This window comes from Electrona antarctica (assembly GCF_951216825.1).
Source record: "Electrona antarctica genome assembly, chromosome: 3".
NCBI lineage: Eukaryota > Metazoa > Chordata > Actinopteri > Myctophiformes > Myctophidae > Electrona > Electrona antarctica.
This window is the reverse complement of record NC_136808.1, coordinates 21,962,654-21,979,598: the sequence shown is the minus strand read 5'-3', so window position 1 is coordinate 21,979,598 and position 16,945 is coordinate 21,962,654. Positions and strand designations below refer to the sequence as shown.

At 44.1% G+C, this 16,945-nt stretch overlaps 1 protein-coding gene across 2 annotated transcripts; it reads left to right on the top strand.

The window, feature by feature from the left end:
• The first annotated feature begins 2,400 nt into the window (after positions 1-2,400).
• rasl12 (RAS-like, family 12) lies at positions 2,401-16,572 on the top strand. 2 transcript variants are annotated; one of them, XM_079496969.1, is made up of 7 exons: positions 2,401-2,448; positions 2,638-2,747; positions 4,915-4,971; positions 6,189-6,262; positions 13,759-13,934; positions 15,346-15,511; positions 16,023-16,572. In XM_079496969.1, exons 2-7 carry the CDS (start codon positions 2,639-2,641, stop codon positions 16,242-16,244), a joined length of 804 nt encoding a protein of 267 aa, XP_079353095.1. In that variant the 5' UTR covers positions 2,401-2,448; position 2,638; the 3' UTR covers positions 16,245-16,572. The 2 variants fall into 2 exon arrangements, with proteins under 2 accessions (XP_079353095.1, XP_079353096.1); XM_079496970.1 differs by lacking the exon at positions 4,915-4,971.
• Positions 16,573-16,945: the final 373 nt, after the last annotated feature.

The following is a 16,945-nucleotide window of genomic DNA, read 5'->3' as shown; positions in this document are numbered from 1 at the left end:
GCATAGAGGCGCACTGAGCACACACAGTGACAGCACTCCATGTTTACGGCACGCACAGACAGACATATTCTGTAGGCTACACTGCAGTGTTTTTATGTGTTTCCTTAAGCAATTGATTAATGTACTCGTCCACGGTCTATCCACGGTATAACGGGACATCGTTGCGCTGCGTAAAATATGCCTTATCCGTCTCCAACTGTGTTTAGCTCCTCACCTGCCACATTGTTTGCTTCATTTCCTTTATTTGCTACGGATTGCATTCCCACCTGCACCGAATCGTAATCAAGTGCAATTGGAAGCGAAGCGAAACCCCCGTTTTTGGTCAGAGTAGAATGCGGTTCTTTGATGCGCATTAGGATTCGAATGATGCTTCACACCTGCCAAACGAAGCGCACTTTCTGACAATGTGCAGCAGGATTCGTTTTAATCGCAGTAAAGCTTTCTGGTGTGAAAGTCACCTAAGTTGTCAAAGTACCCATGTTGTTAATTGACATTTGACATTTTATTTTCAAGTGTTTCGTACTTTCGTTACCTTCTGTCATTCATTCCATCGCTGCTGCTGGAGAGGAGAAGGAGGGAGTTTGGAGAACGCTGACTTCATTTCTGAAAAGGCTGGAAGGCGGCCAATAAGAGGCTTTTTTTAAGCGGCTAATCAGACGCAGGCGAGAGAGAGAGATTGATTGATTGATACCTTCAGATACCCAGCTGTGACACCCCTGATATGATTACCATAAACGCCCTCTACTAACACCAACCTGTCAAAGCCAAACTTAGCCTTATACAGCCATGGAGTCCCCTGTCTCCATGGGGGCGGCTTCGGGGCGACCGTTCTTCACTTTTCGAAATTCCGGGGCGACCGTTCTTCACTTTTCGCGGGGGCGAGTTGGAAAAGGGGCGACCGTACCTGTTACCTTCCATGGCATGTCTCTTTAGAACAGAAAATAAATGTTCAGGAGAGAAAGAGAACCTCACACCGATCAGTTTTGTGTTCCACACAGTGAGTGCTATTTGTTTGATCATTTCACTTGTTTATTCTGTATTAAGTAGTAAAGTATTAGTTTTCTCTCCTGATTGGATGAAATTGCCACCATATACCAACCTGTAAATGTATTTTATGTTTTATATTTAACCTGAGTAGCCCTATCTAGCCTCAGCAACCTCAGCATCACTTGTATGCAGGGTAATATCGCCATCTACTAATCTAACATGTGAACTGACAGTTTAAACATCAATTTCAGTAGCCTATGACTAACTAGTAACTACATGATGAGCCTACATGATGAGGAGAAACACAAGGAACAACGCTGATGATGAAGAGGGTGAGGATTATTATATTAGTTATATTATATACTGTAAGTTTGTAACATTATTTGTGAATACTCCCATGTAGAGTTCAAGTGACATTTGCATCACTTGCAAATTAATCTTGTTTATACATTGGCAAGATGAAAGGAAAGCCATGCAAATGGCAAAGTCAAATGTATTGATTCGTATTCTTATTCTTAAATTCCAGTAGGCTACATGACAGGCTGAATTGATGGATTAAGGCTTAATTAAGTTCTTAAATAAAATGTACATTATACCCTGCGCAGAAAAATCAGTGTCAACTTAACTCTCAAAGCATTCTTATGCATTGCGGACATCATGACTATTTTGCACATATAGGCCTATAGCCTACAATAAAAAAACACTATTCTTTTTTGTTTTATGATTTTATTACATAAAATATTTATAGACAGAACTTCACATTATAAGCATTAGGACATTAAACAATGATTGAAAACTACATAAAAATGAAACGCTGTAGGTAGGTTATATAGAAATAGAAATAAACAGGAGAGCTGGGAAGTATTTAAGTAAAATCTGAATCCCCCCCACCGCCCTCCCCTTTTTTCCCCTCGCTGTAGGCTATATGTTTCTTTTCCCTTTTTACCTCCTTTATGATGAATTCCTGTTCTGTTCTTTAACTATATAGAAGTGTCTATCTGTACGTCTCTAAATGTTTTGATGATTTGAACATGGTGGACCCTTAAGTGTAATGCTTAATTGGGTCGTCCACTCACAGTTAACAGTCTTTGTATTGAGTTTGTGCTTGAAATGTACTGTAATTCTGCAAACTGTTAATACATATTTCAATCAATCAATCAATCAATTTCAGAGTTCCACTCACTGCCATGCTTCCTCCGAGGTGGTGGAAAGCCTGGTGGGCGAGGTTACTGCCATGCAGGGCACAACTCCGGTCTCCAGCTGTTTCCTATCATTCCTCCTCCTATCGTCATGGACTTTGATCGTGGGTGCAAGCACATGTGTAATACTTCTATTTTCGGAGTCCTACGAAGAAGAAGTAGAAGATGAGTTGACGTCGACGGATCATATATTTCACCTGTCCACGTCTTAATTCGTCCCGATCGAGGGCAGCCAACCGTGTCGTCGTTTTTCAACATACCTGTACGTATAGCCTATCACTTAATTTGTCGATGCATGTTTATTTGTGCAGAAGATATATATTTTACGATCTTACTGTATTTGATTATGTAAAGACGTCATACGAACTATTCCCAGCGCGGTGCTGAATTATGTTGAATTGGTGTGTGTGTGTGTGTGTGTGTGTGTGTGTGTGTGACGTGTCTCTAAAAGCATGTCTGTGATGTTTGGGAAAGCAAAGATCAGTCCTGTAGTTCCAGACAAGATCCATCATCCTGAGGTCAGAGTGGTGATTCTAGGAGTGACGGGCTCAGGAAAGTCAGGTTGGTTTGAACCTGCGATTATGATATAGACATGGTGCATTTTATTCCACATGTGGTTATAGTGTTTGCATATACTGTGTTTGCCTATTTGTTATTTTTAGAAATCTGAAGACATATAACGTCCTGTGATAAATCAGGGCCGCCATCATTGGACAGTGTGAGAATGCAGGAGGTTGTTTATTTTATTTATTTATTATATAGGCTATATATTTTTTTGGCGGGGGGACTCCCCAATGGGGGGGGGGGGGGGGGGGGGGTCTGGGGGTCCTCCCCCATACACAGAGTATTTAACAGAGTAGATTTAATTTCCTGTGTATTTTGGGAGTTACTTTTATCAAGCTTGCATGCATTACTTTTCAGCCATTACAGCCATTAAATCGCAAAATGTATAGGCCTTCAGAAATTGATTTGATCCTTGAAGCAGTGTTGTTTTTGGCAGCACATTTCTATTTTAGTTTAGTCATAGTCTTCAGACTGAAACTTGTGACGTGTTGTGAGCTTGTAGATCTGCTATTTTCAGATGATTGGTGTAGGTTGATGAGGTGACAGGTAGGTAGCAGGTAGGTCTCCTCCCACACAGAAGCAGCAGGACCTAAGAGTACTGGGTGTACTACTGCAGTCAGTACTACGCCCAGTAACAAGGACCTAAGAGTACTGGGTGTACTACTGCAGTCAGTACTACGCCCAGTAACAAGGACCTAAGAGTACTGGGTGTACTACTGCAGTGTACTACGCCCAGTAACAAGCATACTTCAACCCACAAGTATGTAACAATAACATTTAGAGACTTATAAATATACACTACTATAGCCAAAACAGGAAATCATTAATCACCATAGAGGAGGTAAAAAGGGGAAAAAAACATATACAGTGAGGGGGAAAAGGGGTGGATGGGGGATTCAGATTTTACGGGGGCCAGTTTCAAATTGCAGCGGTCCGTAGGTGGCCTTTGAGAGCGTTTTTTCAAGGGATTTGCATGTCTTAATGACTGTTGGTAGGGCGTTCCACATTTTAGTGGCATAGGAGCGAAATTAATTTAGTCCCTTGTTTGTGCCGAATCTGGGTTGCACATGTTTGTTGAACTGCCTCTGGTGTTATAGGTGTGGCCTTTGTTTAGACATGGGTATCTTGGTGCTGTATTGAATCTTGTAGACCAGACCCATTGCAAGATGCTGTACTCTGTCGTCAACCCTAAGCCATTCCAGCCTGTCAAAGTGGGCAGGGGTGAGGTGGGTTCGGGGAGTGAGGCCAAGTTGACCAGTTTGTTTTGGGAAGTCTGGAGCCTTGTTTTAAGGGCCTTTGAGGTACTTGGTGCTGTGGTACCAAGAGCAAGGTACCAAACCTTGTACGAGGGCTCCTGTTAGGGTATTCAAGGTGTTTTTGCCCACAACCGCCAAATGGTCCTCCCCCAGAAACCTTTTTAACATAGTAATTATAATAATAATGGATTGCATTTTTATTCTTTAGTTCCTGTGTTCTGGTGAGTTTTGGTATATTGATACCAAATCCAGGAGAAATAGCATTGCAGGATCCTGCAGGATCCAGGAGTGCCGGCAGCCCTGTGATACATGTCTTGGGAGTGTTTACACTAGAGTGGTTTTCTCATGGCCTCTGTGGCGAGGAAGACCCCGTGTAACGTTTATATATAACTCTACTCTATGAGGAAGGAGACCCTACATCTGAGGACACTGCATGACAGGCAGTGTTGATTTCGTCGACTAAAACTATGACGAAAGATGTTCGTCGACTACCATTTTTCACTGAAACTAAATAAAGACTAAGCTATGATGACTAAAACTAAGACTAAATATGTTGACAATTTTGTCAACAGATAAAAACTAGACTAAAAATGTTAGTGGAGAAGACATCCAGTGGAACTAAAAGACAAGTCATTTTGTGTTGGGTTGTGCTCTGAAAATAGCAGATCTACAAGCTCACAACTTGTTGCGCTGCGACACGTTGTGAGCTTGTAGATCTGCTATTTTCAGCATGGAACCAAGTGTAAAATCAGCCACTATGATATGGCATCAGTTAAGGCCCGCCAAAATGAAATCCAAGGATAATAAACTAAAATTGCATTTTACTCAAAAGACTATGACTAAGACAAAATCAAACTTTGAGGTCAAAATCAGCACTGATGACAGGAAGCCTTTCTCTTGTTCTGCAGCGCTGACCGTGAAGTTCCTGACCAAGAGATTCATCAGTGAATACGACCCCAAACTGGGTGAGATTCCTGTTGTCTCGTTGATGGACTGTTGTCAATTTGATCTTTAATGTAAATAGGTTGTCATTGTAATGGGTCCGTGTCCGGGACCAATGGTTGGTCTTTTAGATGGTTCGCGGGACCCATGGTCTTTTAGAAGGGTCCCGGGGACATTTTATGAGTCCTACTTCAACTACGTTAGAATACAGTACTGAGTACAGTATTGCATTGCATCCCAGGACCCACGGAATTGGGTGACATGATTACATGATTGCGTCCTTTCTCAATTTAGTGCGTCTTAAGGATGCAGGATGCAGGCTAATTGTAGCCTGGCGCAGCCAGACTCCCCTATTGCATATGCATATGCCCGGACGCAGCGCAGCGCAGTGGTATATTAGTATCGCAACGCGAGGCTAGGCTATTTGCATCACTGACTCTTATGGAGAAAGAGACTGGATATCAATCAGTGGTTTTCAACCCTTTAAACATCATGGCCCATTATCTATTCGGCATTTGAGCCACGGAACCACCATTTGATGAGATGTTTAGCCTCTCAGACCCAAAACGTTGAATATGTTATTGTTGGATAAGATTTTGTCCACAATTCCATGCTGTATTGCTGTTGATACCATTAGGAGAGATAACAGGCAAACGTTGATCAAAATAACAATTCTTCTACATTCTCTAATTGTGTAGACAACAATAATTGTAAATTAATAATAATTTTCAGTACTTTTCTACTCCACAGAGAGGCAAATATAATACTTTTACAACACTACGATTATTTGAAAACTAGTTATTACTACTGGTTATTCTTTGTAAAATGAGATTATCATTACAAAGCATACAGTAACTTATACAGCCCTATACACATTATACAGCCCTATACACATTATCATTACAAAGCATACAGTAACAACTACACATTTCGGCCATTTAAAAATAGCCGATCCCGATCTACAAGCTCATGATGCGTCGCGATGCAAACCATTGTCAGCTTGTAGATCTGCTTTTTTGTTTTGTTTTACTTGTGAAAACTTGTGTAATGGAACATTCTGCATAACAAGTAAGTACTTTTACTTTTGATAGTTTTTTAAGTACATTTTGATGGCAATGCTTTTGTATTTTACTCAAGTAAATGTCAAAACAGAGGTATTTCTACATATTGATACTTTTACTTGAATACAAAATGTGACTACTTTTCCCACCATCTTTCATGTGTTGGTGGCGCCATCTAGAGGACATCTACTCATCTGAGGAGACCGTGGACCATCAGCCAGTCACGGTGAAGGTGATGGACACTGCTGAGCAGGTATGATTTATACCTGTCATATCAGGTATGATCAGTGAAGGTGATGGACACTGCTGAGCAGGTATGATTTATACCTGTCATATCAGGTATTATCAGTGAAGGTGATGGACACTGCTGAGCAGGTATGATTTATACCTGTCATATCAGGTATGATCAGTGAAGGTGATGGACACTGCTGAGCAGGTATGATTTATACCCGTCATACCAGGTATGATCAGTGAAGGTGATGGACACTGCTGAGCAGGTATGATTTATACCCGTCATACCAGGTATGATCAGTGAAGGTGATGGACACTGCTGAGCAGGTATGATTTATACCCGTCATACCAGGTATGATCAGTGAAGGTGATGGACACTGCTGAGCAGGTATGATTTATACCCGTCATACCAGGTATGATCAGTGAAGGTGATGGACACTGCTGAGCAGGTATGATTTATACCCGTCATACCAGGTATGATCAGTGAAGGTGATGGACACTGCTGAGCAGGTATGATTTATACCTGTCATACCAGGTATGATCAGTGAAGGTGATGGACACTGCTGAGCAGGTATGATTTATACCTGTCATATCAGGTATGATCAGTGAAGGTGATGGACACTGCTGAGCAGGTATGATTTATACCTGTCATACCAGGTATGATCAGTGAAGGTGATGGACACTGCTGAGCAGGTATGATTCACACCTGTCATATCAGGTATGATCAGTGGTTTTCAACCCTTCATATCAAGGTCCATTATTTATTCTGCATTTTTATCCACGGACCACCATCTGATTACATTTAGCCTCTTGGACCCAAAATTAAGAACATTTTGTAGCCACAATTCCATGCTGTATTGATGTTGGTACCATTAGGAGAGATAACAGGCAAACGTTGATCAACATAACAATTCTTCTACATTCTCATTGTGTAGACTTCTGGTAAATTAAGCAATGCAGGTGGTTAACAATATTTTAACAATATTTTAAATATGTAATTCATTTTACACTCTCAACAGTCAAAGGGTCCATTTGGTTACCAACAACTCTCCATCATTTATCTTATCTGGGGACCAGCTGGAACCCCCTCAAGGACCACTGGTTGAGAACCACTGAGTGTCTTTAGAATCAGTAGGTGATGCTGTGATAAAATATTGTTAAACATCTGCATTGCTTAATTTTCAAGAAGTCTCTCTTAATGGTATACCAAAATCAATACAGTATATGATTGATGAAGGATTAATTTTAGACCATGGCGTGCACTAGTAACATTAGCAAAGACAGTATATTTGGCTAACTAGAATGCAAGTTGGAAATGCATGCACCACCCAGTTATTAGTGTGGTTGCCCTAACAGGGCAACCAGACTATTGTAATCGTAACACTTTATTCTTTCTATAGTAACCCTAAACTTCAGACTACTACTCCTCCCACAGTTTTGACTGTACACACTTGAGCCATATCTCAAATTGACCGGCTTCATCGGGAATCGATAGCTTGTATTTTGTTAAGAGAAATGTTGTATAGTTTAATTGATATGAATTTATTAGTGATTTAAATTTCCCCATTGACATGAATGGGAAAATGCGAAAAATCACATTCAAGTATTTTTTCCTCAGAGACTGTAAGGGCTATAGTTACAAAACTTAGAGGGTAGGTTCATAATAATTACTAAAATTAATCAACGTATAATGTTATCGGTCGGCCTCATGGTGGCGCTATAACAGCCCACTTTACGTTTTGGCTTATAACTCTTGAACCGTAGGTCGTAAAATCAAAATTATTTTTTCCCTGGCTTACTTGGGTCATGACGCATCTCCCCATATAGGCCACGCCCATTTGCGTCATGATAGATTTTCCGCCATTTTGAATTTTCTCCAAAACACACTTTTTGCTCCTCCTCCTACAAATTTTGTCCAAATCTCACAAAAATCAGCACACATGATCTCTGGACCTATCCGATTAAAACACCATCGGCAGAATTTTGGTAGTGCGTATCGTTCGGCCGTAATCGTCGTCCGAAGTTAGTAGGAGGGGCCTATATCACAAAAAATGCCATAAATCACGAACGGAATGTCCAATCCATCCCAAATTTGAATCACATGTCGCGGGTGGTTCAATCAACGAAGTACCAAAAGCAATTCTATTTTCATCCATAGGGGGCGCCGCAAATGCGAGAAATGTAACCGTTTGTCGCAAAAACATGATTTTTGGGGGATAAATCCCCTCCGAATTACTTACGCATGATCGCAGGGGTGACGTGACATTGTAATTGGCTGGCAATATCAGTGGGAGGGGCATATGTAAGCCACTGCGGCAACCACACTTTGCAATTTTTTAAAATTGCGACCTTTCTAGTTATGTCTGTGTCCCTTTTATGCCCATATATGGAGTTATTTGTCAGGCATGCCCAAACATGGGGTCTATGCAGATGTCAACAGGCCAGCACCATATATGAAGCTGTCCAGAGCCCGGGCAGAGGCCTTTTGTGGCGGTTCTGGTCAACCGTGGGTCAGACTGACTCATGGCCGGGCACTGCACTCCCTGTGGTGTGGAACGCGTGTGTCGCGATTTAAAGTCGGTGGGGCAAACGGTTCTCGAGTTACGTGGATTCGTACAGTCTAGACTAGACTAGAGCGGTGCCCATTGGGCACTGGCCTACTTGGAACGATGCAAGTTGGAAATGTGTTCCCCACCCAGTTATTAGTGTGGTTGCCCTAAAGGGCAACCAGACTATTGTAATTGTAACACTTTTTTATTTCTTTCTTTATTTTACTGGAGTAACCTTTTTTTTGAAACGCTACTCCTCCCACAGTTTTAACTGTATGCACTTGACCCATATGTCAAATTGACCGGCTTCATCGGGAAGGATGTGCTTGTATTTTTTTAAGAGAAATGTTGTATAGTTTAATTGATATGAATTTATTAGTGAATAGAATTTCCCCATTGACATGAATGGGAAAATGCGATTTTTCGCATTTTGTCACATTCAAGTATTTTTTCCTCAGAGACTGTAAGCACTATAGTTACAAAACTTGGAGGGTAGGTTCATAATAATTACTAAAATTAATCAACTTATGTTATCGGTCGGCCTCATGGTGGCGCTATAACAGCCCACTTTACATTTTGGCTTATAACTCTTGAACCGTAGGTTGTAAAATCAAAATTATTTTTTCCCTGATTTCCTTGAGTCATGACGCATCTCCTCATATAGGCCACGCCCATTTGCGTCATGATAGATATTCCGCCATTTTGAATTTTCTCCAAAACACACTTTTTGCTCCTCCTCCTACAGATTTTGTCCAAATCTCACAAAAATTGGTACACATGATCTCTGGACCCATCCGATTAAAACACCAACTAGCAGAATTTTGGTAGTGCATATCGTTCGGCCGTAATCGTCGTCCGAAGTTAGTAGGAGGGGCCTATATCACAAAAAATTCCATAAATCACGAACGAAATGTCCAATCCATCCCAAATTTGAATCACATGTCGCGGGTGGTTCAATCAACCAAGTACCAAAAGCAGTTCTATTTTCATCCATAGGGGGCGCCGCAAATGCGAGAAATGTAACCGTTTGTCGCAAAAACATGATTTTTGGGGGGATAAATCCCCTCCGAATTACTTACGCATGATCGCAGGGGTGACGCGACATTGCAATTGGCTGGCAATATCAGTGGGAGGGGCATATGTAAGCCACTGCGGCAACCACACTTTGCAATTTTTTAAAATTGCGACCTTTCTAGTTATGCACTGTATGTGTCCCTTTTAAGAGGATCATTGGGATGTCAGAACTCTAGGGGTGTTGTCAGAAAAGGCCAGCTCCATATGTGGGGATTTACGGGGTGATCTGGATTTGGGCCTTGTCCGGAGCCTGGGGCAGAGGCTTTTGTGCTGGTTCTGGACAACCATGTATCTGATGGACTCGACACCTGGCACTGGACTCCATGTGGGGGTGTGGAACCTGTGGTTCAAATTTGAAGTCGGTGGGGCGAACGGTTCTCGAGTTACGTGGATTACAGATTACAGACATACAGAGGCGTGGCACATTTATAGTTCAGTCAGGACAACTCATGAATGGAATATATATTTATTGAATATAAAATGAGCAATATATTTATTGTGGTTTGGCGTTGAATTGGATCTACATTTTCGGTACTCTGATCAAGCACATCAGTCCCAACCATAGGGACTCCGAATCCACCGTACCTAAACAACAGATCCAAAACGACAGGTGGCAGCTGGGGTGGAGGAGGGTGAGCAGCAAAAGTTGAAGCAGGCAGCAGCGCAGCAGAATCAGTGTGCAGCAGCAAGCAAGCAGGATGAGCAGTGCAAACCTTGGATGAGTGAATCGTGTGAATGAGAACGTGATGCTGAGGCGGCCCAATGAACGGCTGCCGGCAACGGCACTGAGTTTCCTGACTGAACTTCATGCTCTGCGCATGTCTGTGACAGGCATGTCTGTGACAGGCATGTCTGTGACAGGCATGTCTGACAGGCATGTCTGTGAATGTCTGTGACAGGTCTGTCACATGTAGGCGCGATGCTCATATATAGATAATGCCTCATTTACGTTTGCGTGATGCTGCCGAGCACCTAAAATAGCAGAGCTACAAGCTCACAACGGATCATATTTGTGATGATTTGTGCATTCAAATATGATTATTTGTTTTTTTGGGAGGGGGTCCCCAGTTAAAATATTATATATTTATTTATTTATTTATATCACACAATTTTGAAACACATTTTTTCACTCAGTGTCAATTATTATGTTTTTTGTGAGGGTACCTACCTACCCTAGGGGACACGGGGAGAACATGCAAACGCCACACAGAATTAATTATTATTAATTATTATTATTATTATTTTTGGGGGGGGGGGGGTCAGTTCAATTATTATTATTTTGGGGGAGCGTCCTCAGGTTCAATATATATATTATTATTTTTTTGGGGAGGGGGGTCCCCAGTTAAATTATTTTCTTTTTGGGGGGGGTCTGTATAGTTCTGACCACAACAACATGGGGAGTTGCAGTCCTCGCAGTCCGTCCGCCCACGTCTTTGCCTCTGTGCTCCGTCAGGATGGTCCAGTGAACCTTAAAGGGTCCTTTAATCCATTCTGGGCGGGAACCCCTTTTGGTGGTTTAAGGATTATGTTATAGTTTAGCTATTGAAAAATAGAAGATCTACAAGATCATAGCGCAACACCGAGTACCACGCTAAGAGCTTGTAGATCTGCTATTTTCACTAGTTTTGGTCCGTTTTGGCTCACGGGCTAAAACGTTGGGGAATGACTGCTCTGTACTCTGTCAGGACGGTCCAGTGAACAGTGTCCTCTCTGTACTCCGTCAGGACGGTCCAGTGAACAGTGTCCTCTCTGTACTCCGTCAGGACGGTCCAGTGAACAGTGTCCTCTCTGTACTCTGTCAGGACGGTCCAGTGAACAGTGTCCTCTCTGTACTCTGTCAGGACGGTCCAGTGAACAGTGTCCTCTCTGTACTCCGTCAGGACGGTCCAGTGAACAGTGTCCTCTCTGTACTCTGTCAGGACGGTCCAGTGAACAGTGTCCTCTCTGTACTCTGTCAGGACGGTCCAGTGAACAGTGTCCTCTCTGTACTCTGTCAGGACGGTCCAGTGAACAGTGTCCTCTCTGTACTCTGTCAGGACGGTCCAGTGAACAGTGTCCTCTCTGTACTCCGTCCAGACGGTCCAGTGAACAGTGTCCTCTCTGTACTCTGTCAGGACGGTCCAGTGAACAGTGCCCTCTCTGTCAGGACGGTCCAGTGAACAGTGTCCTCTCTGTACTCTGTCAGGAAGGTCCAGTGAACAGTGTCCTCTCTGTACTCCGTCAGGAAGGTCCAGTGAACAGTGTCCTCTCTGTCAGGACGGTCCAGTGAACAGTGTCCTCTCTGTACTCCGTCAGGACGGTCCAGTGAACAGTGTCCTCTCTGTACTCTGTCAGGACGGTCCAGTGAACAGTGTCCTCTCTGTACTCCATCAGGACGGTCCAATGAACAGTGTCCTCTCTGTACTCTGTCAGGACGGTCCAGTGAACAGTGTCCTCTCCATCAGGACGGTCTAGTGAACAGTGTCGTCTCTGTCAGGACGGTCCAGTGAACAGTGTCCTCTCTGTACTCTGTCAGGACGGTCCAGTGAACAGTGTCCTCTCTGTACTCTGTCAGGACGGTCCAGTGAACAGTGTCCTCTCCGTCAGGACGGTCCAGTGAACAGTGTCCTCTCTGTACTCCGTCAGGACGGTCCAGTGAACAGTGTCCTCTCTGTACTCCGTCAGGACGGTCCAATGAACAGTGTCCTCTCTGTACTCCGTCAGGACGGTCCAGTGAACAGTGTCCTCTCTGTACTCCATCAGGACGGTCCAGTGAACAGTGTCCTCTCTGTCAGGACGGTCCAGTGAACAGTGTCCTCTCTGTACTCCGTCAGGACGGTCCAGTGAACAGTGTCCTCTCTGTACTCCGTCAGGATGGTCCAGTGAACAGTGTCCTCTCTGTACTCTGTCAGGACGGTCCAGTGAACAGTGTCCTCTCTGTCAGGACGGTCCAGTGAACAGTGTCCTCTCCGTCAGGACGGTCCAGTGAACAGTGTCCTCTCTGTACTCCGTCAGGACGGTCCAGTGAACAGTGTCCTCTCTGTACTCCGTCAGGAAGGTCCAGTGAACAGTGTCCTCTCTGTACTCCGTCAGGACGGTCCAGTGAACAGTGTCCTCTCTGTACTCTGTCAGGACGGTCCAGTGAACAGTGTCCTCTCTGTACTCCATCAGGACGGTCCAGTGAACAGTGTCCTCTCTGTACTCTGTCAGGACGGTCCAGTGAACAGTGTCCTCTCTGTACTCTGTCAGGACGGTCCAGTGAACAGTGTCCTCTCTGTACTCTGTCAGGACGGTCCAGTGAACAGTGTCCTCTCCGTCAGGACGGTCCAGTGAACAGTGTCCTCTCTGTACTCCGTCAGGACGGTCCAGTGAACAGTGTCCTCTCTGTACTCCGTCAGGACGGTCCAATGAACAGTGTCCTCTCTGTCAGGACGGTCCAGTGAACAGTGTCCTCTCTGTACTCCGTCAGGATGGTCCAGTGAACAGTGTCCTCTCTGTACTCTGTCAGGACAGTCCAGTGAACAGTGTCCTCTCTGTACTCTGTCAGGACGGTCCAGTGAACAGTGTCCTCTCTGTCAGGACGGTCCAGTGAACAGTGTCCTCTCCGTCAGGACGGTCCAGTGAACAGTGTCCTCTCCGTCAGGACGGTCCAGTGAACAGTGTCCTCTCTGTACTCCGTCAGGACGGTCCAGTGAACAGTGTCCTCTCTGTACTCCGTCAGGACGGTCCAGTGAACAGTGTCCTCTCTGTACTCCGTCAGGACGGTCCAGTGAACAGTGTCCTCTCTGTACTCTGTCAGGACAGTCCAGTGAACAGTGTCCTCTCTGTACTTTGTCAGGACGGTCCAGTGAACAGTGTCCTCTCTGTACTCTGTCAGGACGGTCCAGTGAACAGTGTCCTCTCTGTACTCTGTCAGGACGGTCCAGTGAACAGCGAGCGCTACCTGTGCTGGGCCAGCGTGTTCCTGGTGGTCTACAGCCTAGACGACAGGCGGAGCTTCGAAGGATGTCAGAGATATCTGGAGACGGTCACCCTTCACACCCGAACCCCCATCATTCTGCTGGGAAACAAGCTGGACATGGAGAGATACAGGTCTGTGTGTCTCTGCGTGCGTGCGTGCGTGCGTGCGTGCGTGCGTGCGTGCGTGCGTGCGTGCGTGCGTGCGTGTGTGTGTGTGTGTGCGGGTCTGTGTCTGTGTGTGTCTGTGTGGGTCTGTGTCTCTGTGTGTGTGTGTGTGTGTGTGCGTGCGTGCGTGCGCGCAAGTGCATAATGGCATATGCGTATGTGTTTTGATTGATTGATTGAATACTTAACAGATTGCAGAATAAAGCACAGTAAAGTAGGCATACAGTAAGAGGATTTATAACCCAAGAAAGCACTATTGGTTGTTTCCATTGGGGTCCTTCATATTCAATTCATCAGAATGTGTGTGCGTGCATGCCTATGTTTCAACACATTGAGATCCAGACCCTATTTGGTTCAGAATTAATTATAATTAGTACAACGCTCTTCATCACCAATCTTTTAATGTTGATCTTGTGGTGGACATTTTTGTTCAAATTCCATTTTTGCCACAGACATACGTAGAGAGAAAGAATCCCGCACACTGTCTTCACTTGAGATGATATTTTATTTGAGCAACGTTTCGGTCGTCAGACCTTCATCAGGCATGCCTGATGGCCGATTGATTGATTTAATTATTGATTGATTGATTGATTGATTGATTGATTGATTGATTGACAGTTACAAAAGGGGGGGGGACTTGAATTGCAGCCACCATGAGTCCTTTGAGAGCGGTTTTGAAGGGATTCACATTTTTGTCAGGTGAAACCTGACTAATGAAAGCTGATGAAATGTAGACGACCTAGTCATAGTCACCAACTAGTCACAACTAAACAGCTGCTAATGTTATGAGCTAGACAGCAGGAAAGCTACAACAAAATACAGTCATTGAACCACGCACAGAACGTCAGAAACGAACGCAAACAACGTTCTTTCACCTGACAAATATCTAGATAATTTATTGTTTAATGGCTGTTGGACAATATGTTTCTATTTGTACACTTACACTCTCAGAGTTAAGGGGTTACTTGGAAAACATTTGAGAACCACTAGTACTAGTTGGACTCCTAATGTGCCATTGCCATAGGCATAATAAATCAGTGTCATACATAGATATTCTGAAGAAAACCTGGAGACTGAGACATTTAGTCATTTGCATCTTATTCAATTCAATTCAATTCAACTTTATTAGCAGACTCAGGTCCATAGGGATACATACACAGGGTTAACATACAAGAGATACAACAGGCAATAAAAATCATAAAAGCATGTAAAACAAATATGATCAAAATGAGGCCATTATAATGGTGTAAAACAATAAAATGTGCCACGGACAAGACAACGTCTTTGTACGGACACGACGACGACGACCCCTTGCTATTCACACATGATTTTTTTTTTTTTTTTTTCGGGGGGGGGGGGGGGGGGGGGGGGGTTCCAGGCAAGTGAGCAAGACGGACGGCTCGGCGCTCGCCTCTCGTTTCGGCTGTCTGTTCTACGAGGTGTCGGCCTGCCTGGACTTCCTGTCCGTGCAGCGCGTCTTCCATGAGGCGGTGAGGGAGGCCAGGCGAGGCCAGGCGGCGAGGGACGCCAGGCGAGAAGGAGGGGTGAGGCGATAAATATTGTCTCCACGATACGATGTCTCCACGATATGCCTTTTCAGAGATATCGTAACTTGGATGTGTATAGGCGTCTTTAGGTCCTTTTTATTGATATCAAACCATATTATAAAAATCACACCCGTGTGAACTGAGTGGTGTAAGGTTTTATATAGCATGATCAGCTGTGGTCTGACGTAATGTCTGACGTAATGAAATAAGGTAAGGTATTATGTAGCCTGATCAGCTCTGATCTGACGTAATGAAATCACACCCGGATGTGATTTCACAACTGGCTTTTTCTGTGCAGAGAAAATGACCATGGTTGCTACGGTCATCCAGTTCACCCGGGTGTGATTTAATTACGTCAGAAATTATTTTGAACATAGCAACCATGCTCATTTTTTTCTGCACACAAAAGCCAGTTGTAGGAGTGGTTTACACCACTCAAAAATATGACAATATTGTGTATCGTGATACTGCTTGAAAAGATTTATTTTTCCATATTGCCCACCCCTAGCGAGGAGGAGGAGAGAGGAGCGTCCGACTGCGACCGACGCTCTACATCAGTGAGGACAACAAACCGCTGGTCGTCTCGACGCTGCCGTCCTTCGCCACGCCGTGCTACAGGGAGCTGCCGACGCCCGCCACCGCCAAGCTGGTGACCGTCAAGTCGGCGAGGGCCCAGAGCAAACGGCGCGCCCCCACACTCACGCTACTCAAGGGTTTTAAGATCTTCTGATAGATAGGGTATATATACATGCACAGTCAGCAGCCATTTTGGAAAGAACCCGATCCTATACTTCCGGGCTCCTTCTTCACAGGTGTTTGTTACCGATGATAAGGCTCTGTTCCATTTAGTGTACAGTGTTTCTCAAGATTTTTGTTTTATTTCAAGGATTTCATATACCTCTGAGAGAGTTGGAACCAAATGGACCCTTACGGTTACCCATTTGGTTCCATTTGTACACTCTCAGAGTTACACACCCGTGACCCACTCAAGGACACCAAAAGAACTTTGGTTCTAGAACTGCTTCCGTTCTAGATTCTTGGAACTTTCTTGGTGCTTTTACGGAACCGGCAGCAACTTTTTTAAGAAAAAAAAGAACCGGTTTAACCCCTGTGGAAAATGGGCTTTTGAGACCCACTGGTGTAGCAGAGTGTTTCCAGTGATGCACAATAGCAGCACCCTGACTCTGTTTGACCAAAATAGAACAGAGCCTTCATTAGTATCATTAACACTGACTCTGACCAGAATGGAACAGAACCTTCATTAGTATCATTAACTCTGACTCTGTTTGATCAGAACAGAGCCTTCATTAGTATCATTAACACTGACTCTGTTTGTCCAGAATGGAACAGAACCTTCATTAGTATCATTAACTCTGACTCTGTTTGATCAGAATAGAGCCTTCATTAGTATCATCGGTAACACCTGTGAAG